Source organism: Corvus brachyrhynchos, unplaced genomic scaffold (genome assembly GCF_000691975.1).
Source record: "Corvus brachyrhynchos isolate BGI_N302 unplaced genomic scaffold, ASM69197v1 scaffold136, whole genome shotgun sequence".
Taxonomy (NCBI): domain Eukaryota; kingdom Metazoa; phylum Chordata; class Aves; order Passeriformes; family Corvidae; genus Corvus; species Corvus brachyrhynchos.
Window position 1 is genome coordinate 6,534,424 of NW_008239080.1, and position 8,833 is coordinate 6,543,256.

Genomic DNA, 8,833 nt, shown 5'->3' on the forward strand with positions numbered 1-8,833 from the left:
GGAATAAATTACACTGAGTACCATAGTAACCCTACAGATCCCTCTGCATTACAGTTGCAAAGCTACCTGTTGGCTGTAAAACTTACCCCACATAATGTTACAAATGAAAAAAGATATGTATTTATCATACAGCTTAGTAGAGTCAATCTAAATTCTATTTTTATACTGCCCTGCAACAGGTTTTGGTATTATTTTTTTATAATGTCTTATAAGCCACAACATTTTTAAATACATTTCAGAAAGCTGAAAAATGATCAAACAGTTGTTGTCTTTGAATAGCAATTTTTCACCTATGCGCAAACATGCAGTGCCTGATAAGCTTTTTGTTTCTCTCAAGGTTTGTCACAAGTACTACTCCCCTCATTTATTAGACAGCTGGCAACTTACTTCTTCTTGATTTATAACCTTTCTTCACATCTAGTTCGTGTTTGTTAGCATGAATAAAGAGTGCAGTGCAAGGTCATTAATAAGAGAACAACCAACAATTTTGCAATCTGAGAAGCAGTAAAAGCTGTTTATTAGGAGGCTGAAGAAATGAAGCAAGTTATTCACTGTGTATTATGACTGTATGCAGGGGTGGTTTATTTATGACAGAAACTGAATGAGCACTGTATGAAGAGCCTGCATCTCCCAGCTGCATTTCCCTCTGCTCCCGACAGTGCTCCTGAGGGCCACTGTCAGCACTGCCTAACTCTGACCAGCTTTCACAGAGCTGCCCTCAGAGATGTGTGACAGTGCTAATGGAGTTTTATTTAATGTGGGAATGACTCGACATTTCTTCTGGATTTCACAACTCCCAAGCCATGTGGCCAAGTGGCCGTCATGCATGGCAACAGCTATTACTTCACAGCCTTACAAAACTGGGAGTGCATTGGGTGTGTGCAGGGTGGAAAATTTTAACATGCAAAGCACATTTAGGACACACTGAATGAAATGCATCTCCTTGGAAAGGCAGAAACATCAAGACAAGCTTTGGGAAAAAGAAGTTCAAAAAAGCAAACTCCAACTTTTCCCTCCAGAAATCTGCACATCCTTTTCTTTGCAGATACAACGCGTTTTTTGACCCCTATATTTTCCTTTTAATTTGACAGACAACTGGGTTCCCATGGAGACGTGAGGCAAATCAGACAGTACTGGTGAACACTTTCCCACAAACACAGGTTCTGGAGGGAACAAATGAACACTTGGTCCTTGCAGCACATGTGGAGCTCCCCAGTGGGCTTCCCAACCTTCAAAGCTGTAGCTGCAGGCAGGGCATCAGGCTGCTCTTCCCATGGTGTCAAGCAGAGCCTTATCCTCCCCAAGCAGCACTGGGTCTTGTAACATTTCTAAAATAGTGATGTCCGTACATTAAGTGTCTGATCCTACTTCCCCTGAGGTCTGTGGAATTCATGTCAATTAACCTCGGATCAAGCCTTAATGCAGACCATTCCTATGTGGGAACTCTGAGAAGAGATCTGAAAATGGAAAAAAGCTAGTTCTACCAAGATTTTTTTTTGCACTATCAAGTCTACAAGCAGGCTCTTCACTGAAGGCTCTAAATCTTCTGTGCAGATAAAAACCAGCAGTATATATCTACAAACACAGATGACTTGGTAAATTAAAATATCTGCCTTATCAGGACACTTCAATTAGCAATCTACTTTGAAAAATACAGTAAAATATTTCCAAATTGCATCAGTATAGATTTCCCAAAGTTTATGACAATATGGAAAGCACCGTCACTTCAAAACTCGTCCCAAGACCCTTGTTCTCCCTCTCATTTCCTTCCCAAATACAGGTTTGCCTACAAGTGTATGTCAGAATAGGAAGGAAAACGAAAGATCTTCCTAAAACTACCCCTATCATTTTTAGCACCACTTGCACTTCAATTCAGATACTATCCTGGACAAATGTCTGACTGACTAAAAATTATTAAGTGTTTTAAAAAGTACAGTATGGCATTGCTGTTGGCTGCGTAGCTGTGGAGGTACCTGTGCCTATGTTGAAAACATGCCTCAAGTACTAAGACACTCCTTGTCTTGGCTATGAACATGCTACCTCTGTTGGAACAGAATATTTAAGTATAAATGTTCATTTGGGAAAAATACTAACTATGGCATTTCATCAAGAAGTGAACAGTTACCAGTGTTCAGCAAGAAATTTATAACATCTTTTGTGATCACAGGTAACGGAAAGACCTAAACTTTCAGCAGAGGATTGACATGCAAGTCTTTGTCACTCTCATAAATAATAAGCACCCCCACAATGCAACAGTTACTGCTATGATGCATGAACCCTAATAAAGTTGCCTGAGAAAGAATAAAAAGCTGCTTAGTTGAAATCACCGATAATAACCACGGTGACTTCATGGGAACCAGAGCAGATTCTCAGCGAGAAGTAGATTTCCATGTACAATCCATTCCCAGGGCCACAGGTGGATAAGACAAATGAACTTCATCCAACTGGTGCATGAAATGCCTTTTTGGTATTTCTTTCTAAAGAATGCCAAGCCTTCATGGTGGACTCCTCCATAGAACACTGTGGGACCTTTCAGATCTAAGACTGAACTTGTCTCCTAAAACATTCTCCTGAAACATGAAGATCTGTATAAGAATTCTAAGCTTTCAGCAGTGAAATTTCAAAAAATTCTGAATTTGGAACAAAACTGTCACAGAGAATCTTGCAGCTAAATGATTATGGAGTCCTTCTATGACACAAAATTCATACCCAGGATGGGGTAAGCCAGTTGGATGTTCCGTACACTGCAGATGAGATGTGGATGCCATGCTGCTGCCCAAACACATCACCACATCTGTTTTTATAAGCACTAACATGCAGTCACCTATTCTCGAGAAATTTTTTATGACACAGAGGATCAGATAAACCAAACGTGTCCCTTAGAATGCAGTTAGGTGTCTCAATCCCATCACTTAAGTTTAACATTTTCTACTATCACCCTTCACTGATACTCTCTTTGGCTTAGGAAAGGTGCCTTGTTTGATGTGGTGATTATTACAAATCTTACTTTTAGCTGCCTAATTCCTTGTGGGCTTGTAAAAGTCATCCTGACATAAGGCCTTTAAAGCCAGGGTTGCAAACAGATCTGGCAACATTTAAAACATTTAAAACTGCTGCATGTGAAACTCAAAAACTTACCTGAGAAGCGGAAGTCCATAGAAATTTTTTTTTAAACACCAAATAGAAAAATGTAATAAAAAAGCTTTTTTAAAGAAGACATTACAGAATACTGGCACGCTGTACAAATGTAATTAATCCACTGAAATTTAAACTAATTGTAGGTTATGTTCAAGGCACTTTTTTTTATAAATCATTTTTTTAATGTGCATTCTACATTCACACTAGTTTAACCATGTAAACAAGTCTGTGAAAACTCAGATTAAGGTCACTTTCAAATCTGTATGCCAAATACTTCAGAAAAATATCATATTACACGGAAAATTCAATAAAGTAAGATAGATCCATCTGCTGCCCAAACAGTTCAATAGCTGCTATGAGGTAAACTATTAACAAGATGAAACCCAAAAGAGGTTTTCAATTAAAGATAAGAAACATGCAATGCATTAACACTTGTGTTTATCATTTGAAAGTGTACATAAATGCTGAAAAATACAATTCACTATTCCTAGTGCTATCCTATTTTTGAAGGGAAATCTTTGGAAACAGTATTATCTGCAGTTTAAAAACATCCCCCATCTTTTTTACCCCATGCTTATTAATCTTACAATATGCTAGAATGTATTTTCTTCACAAGGAAAATGTATAAAATAAATCTTACAATATCAACACTATAAACAACTGCCTTGAGACATCTTCTGGACACAGAATTTCTGGAAACATTTAAGTATAACAATTCTAGAATAATTATTTTTAAAAATATCTACATCCATTCCAAAGTCCTAGACCGAAGAAGAAATCCAAGTAAGCTCTCCAAAAGTTAGCCACAAGTCTTTGTCCAGTTAAGATCATGGCCAGCTTTGCCAGTCTTGCTGTATTTCAATATAATCAACAAAATTTTTACTTGTTTTTGTGTAGGAAGTTCCCAAACTTTTGCATAAATCCTCTCAGCTTATTTTCATTAGGCTGCAATGGGTGGTAAGCAGTTGAGTTGTAGGTGACCATGTGATTACTCCTGCCATAATTATTCCCTAAGGTCTTGCTTTTGATATCTGCTAGATGTGAACTGCTGTTGGCTGCATTTCCTGCAGGTGGGCTGGCATTTTCCATCTTACAGAATGGCTCAAAGCGACTATAAACACGCCTCTCACTCAAACGAGATCTCAGCTCCTCTTGGTGTTTTGAGCCTGCCAGCTGTGATGTCATTGAACTTGCTCTTTGAAGAGCAGAAACAGGAGCACTTTCAGAAGTAGTATTCATGGATATTTCCTTTGCATCTTGATACTGAATCTGCTCTGTATTAAATCTTGGGGTAGATGCATCTCCTGCAGTTTCTATGAACTTACTTTCAAGGGGGCACAAGAGAGGACACTTTTTATTGCTCTCCTCAGATGGAGGTTTTGGAGATTTTGGCGATTTTGGAGACTTCGGAGATTTTGTTGGACTCCCGGTGACATCTTCTTTACTTCTGTTCAAACTACCTTGAGAATTTGATGATGAATTTCTTTTTCTCCTTGGGGAAGAATCTGCCTTATTTTCAGAAATCTTTGGTTTTTGATTCTCATCTTCAGAAACCAATGTGTCAGAACTACTACACATTCTGTAAAAGGCAGGGCCTTTGTTTTTTGACAAGTTTTCCTTCTTGTCTGGCGTGAGATTAAGAAGTGACCGCAGTTTCTGGGATCCTTTCTTCAGAAAACTTGGGGAATTCTTACTTTCTTTCTTCGATGTGCAATCCTTACTAGACTCCTCCCTGCTGGCTTCAGTGAGAGCCGCCATGGAGATTGCCTTGCTAGCAGTCGGGCTAATCTTTAGCTCTCCTTTCATGTCCTTTTCCTCCTGTGGCAAGTGGTTGGTCATACTATGCAAACTTTTAGCACTCTTCAGCATTTCTCCTGGAAGTTTTGGACTAACTGGCTGCTTAAGTCTATGCCTAGTCAATGTGCTGTAAACATAATTGGATGCATGTTTGTTGGTACCAGGATCCAATATGGACTTTGAATTAAACATGGGAAAACTTCTCCTTTTGAGCATATTTTCATTTTGAAGGTTCTTCAAATTTTCTGCATGTTTGTCTGTGCAGAGCGTTGTGTACAGATACAGTGATGAGTCACCAGCTGCATTTGAATTTACACTAGGTTTTGTGTTGTCTGCAATCTGAATTCCGTGGGGTTTTGGTGCATCTGATTTAAGAGGAAAGTTTGTGCTAAGATCCTCTAAAATATTATCCACTCCATTTTCCACACTTGGGGCATGGTTAGATGTCCCTTTAGGCGTTGCACTTCCTTCTGACCCAATTATAGTTGAATTTGAAGAACTTGCACAGCTGCTTACTTCCTGCTGTTCAGGTAAAGTTGGCTGAAACACCAATGATGATCGCAAGCGAGAATGAGAGTACAGTGCATGAGCTTTAATATTTTCAGCTGTGTCGTAGCTATCATACCTGTCACCCAAGGCTGACCCATTAGACTCTACTGGATAATCTGACTGATCATTCAAATATGACTTTATTCGCCAGTTACGTAGGAATGATTTTGTTGTGTGCTCAAGGGTTGGCATCCTCTGCTGCAGATGGCGGATATGATTATCTGTCCCATTAAAAGACCTCCGCACAATTGAATTTCTCTCTGCAAGATTTACCTTTGGTCGTGAGAACTGATCAGCAAAACTTTGCTGGGGCATATTGTAGTTATTTGCATATCCTCCTCGTAATGATGACACAATACTAAGGCTATCAGATGGCATCTTCCAAGTATTTGGTAAATTGTTGGTTCTGTTAATAGCTCTGTTGAGCAATAGGTAAGGTGTCCTTTCTGGCTTCTCCCCAGCATAACTATGTCTCTTCCAGTGCTCATTTTTTTCACTAGGTTGATACTGCTGGATTGGATTTTGAACATTAAAACCTGGATTAAATGGTTGCTTATTATAGGCATGATTTCTCAAGCCATATTTATCTATTTCATTTACTGCGTATCTTCCACGAGTTTTCCAAACAGGATCTATTTTGAGAACCTTGTCTTGCCTACCAAAAAGGTTTCTTTGGCTAGAAACTGAAGCCAAGGAAGACACTGAGTGTTGGTATGTATCATTATCCCAGAGTGTCTTGCGACTGTTTACTCGCAGTAATTCTGGGGCAAATGAGCTAGGAACAGAAGAACGGGCATACAGTGTCCTGAACTCTTCATCAAAGGATTCCACAAGCTGTCCTGTGATAACTTGAACCATACTGAGGTTGGTTTTTTCAAATGACCACATGAAGCTGAAAGAAAAATAAATGACCATTAGATACAGTTCTTTTGAGCTAAAGTATCACACTAGTCCTTCTTGATAAGAAAGCTTTCACACAAACCTTGGGTTTGTAAAAATACCTTCTAAATAAATAAGTTGTGGGCATGATTCATGTAATTTGGACTCAGAAGGTCTAATCTAATACCAGTTAAACTCAGCTGGAGATTTTCCACTGATTTCAGTGGGAGCGGGAATGAGTCTATAACTACTCTTATAACTGCCCTTATAAAAAGTATCCTAAAAAAGTATTCACAAATGTAGAACAGTAAAGTACAAATACCTAATGGAACAAAATCACTTCTACAAAGACTACGGCAGGACTAACTATACCCACTGTATTTACTCTTCAGTCAGAGAATGTTACTGTGTGATTATGTTGTGATAACATGCAGGAGTGCTTCAGCAATTTTGAATGCACTTCATTCTAAACACTTTCAGAAAGATCAGCTCAGAATTTTTAAAAAGTTTACATTTTCTAGTATGCAAACTGGATTGGATATGAAAATTTCTTTTAATTGCAATGATAATGCTTTGATGAAGAAAATGTTTCTCTTTCCTGCCGTAAAAGACTGAACACAAGGTCAAAGCTAAGTAGATGGAATTATTTTACAGCTACAAAATGAGATAAATTAATATGTACATTAAGGATGCTGAAACAAGACTAATATCATGGTGTGTAAAGCATACAATTTGTAGATTACAACAAAGAAAAAATCTGTTTTGAAATCCTATTTTCATAAAAAAAGGAAAAAATCAATGAATTTATTCATTTGCATTTTTCTTCTAGATGTTAGAAAATAGGTTTGTTTTGTTCACAAAACCAGCTTGCTGATTAAGGGGTTTTTTTGCTGTCTTTGTATTTTTCAGGAAGTTATAGTGTATCAAGATTAAATCAAATTGTGCTGCGAATGTTTTTTTTCCTATTAATTCTCACAATTAAGAATAACACATAATATTTGAAAAAAACCCTGAACTTAATTTTGAGTTCAGTGACAGAGTTCAGAAAGACTTGTTTTTCCTGTCACAAATCACTAGATTCTTCCACAAAGAAAGCCTGATTTCTACAGAAATTGATGATTCCAGCCCCTGTGGTGCAAGGTGTTCAAGCAGTGTTGTTTTTCAAAATGGAATGAGAAAACCTATCACATTCTCACAGATCATAACACTGGGTGCAGATGTCAAAGCATGCAGGCCGTCCCTGCAGTTGCTTAACCTGATTCATTTATGAACTTGTCACTTACCTCACTACCATTTATATGTGTCAGTCTGAATTTAGGGCTGGCTGAGTCTCGGAGGAAATAAAGGGTCAGATTTTCAAAAGCTTACGGTGGTGGTAATCTAGAAAGGCAGTAGCTGTGGATCTGGCACCCAGGCACTATGCTGGCAGAAACTAACTCAGTAGGACAAATGGGAAAAGTGTAGCATGAAAATAAGAAAAACATTTAATAATGTGTGAGTTAAGACTGTCTCTGCTTTAACTTAGGTTTTTTCCAGCTCTGCAAGGCTGTAAGTTCTTCCAGCCTATGTCTTGCACACATATACTAGAAATATAAAGGAAAGCAGAATAAAGAAACTTAGCCATACATAGAGAGAGACTTAACTTGGGCAATTTTGAATTTGACATCGTATACTAGAGAGACACAGAATCAGTCTCTAACGTTACCTTTATAAGATTTATTAGATGGAGGAACTATCCAAGACAGTTTATGAAATAATTTTGACAGCCTTTTCTGGAGTGAATATTAAACAAGAATAATTCAGACAATATAAGACAAATCAGGATTTTTTTCTTTTTAGCAACTCTCCAGCTGTAGCAAAACCTATATCCTTTATTTCTTCTTTGTGAAAAATGAACAGAGGACCTCTTAGGCTAGTTAGCAATAAGTATCTATTAAAAACCTGTTAAATTACAGAAAACATAATCAAATTTACCCATGTGCTTCCCTAGAAGAATTTTCACAAATAGAAAACCCCCAAATTTGCTATAGCAAATACCTGAGATGACAGGTTTGCTACAGACACTTCAGTGATTGATCTTACCTGTAAGAACCATATATGACTTTCTTACAGTCAACAAGAATAAATTTTTGTTCCATTTTTCCATGGAATTTTGCTCCTGTTTTAGAATAGTAATCTTGTCCTTTCACTGTCCGCACCCTCATATTCTGAAAAAGACAATCAAAATACTTTACTTGGTCTACTATAGTCCATGTTTAGCATCCAGGAGGCTAAAATTCAGAGGAACAGTAGAAGAAAAGTTACATTATTGCATATTAATAAATTCTGCAGTGAATGAAATGCTTGTCAAACTTGTCACCTAGGGACCCAAAATGGCCAGTTACTGTTGTCTTCAAGACTGATGAGATTCCCTAGGCCACAGAAAATGAAACTCCACTTTTCCACAGCCACCACTTCAGAAATGACTTTC

General features: G+C 37.8%; 1 protein-coding gene across 1 annotated transcript in view; it reads right to left on the bottom strand.

The window, feature by feature from the left end:
* Positions 1-500: 500 nt before the first annotated feature.
* FAM83B (family with sequence similarity 83 member B) overlaps positions 501-8,833 on the bottom strand; it is a 48,638-nt gene continuing 40,305 nt past the window's right edge. The window contains exons 4-5 of the mRNA XM_008637635.2: positions 8,446-8,570; positions 501-6,376 (exon numbers count right to left, since the gene is read on the bottom strand). Coding sequence (XP_008635857.1) covers positions 4,018-6,376; positions 8,446-8,570 — 2,484 coding nt within the window. The 3' untranslated portion in view covers positions 501-4,017. The remainder of the gene's footprint in view (positions 6,377-8,445; positions 8,571-8,833) is intronic.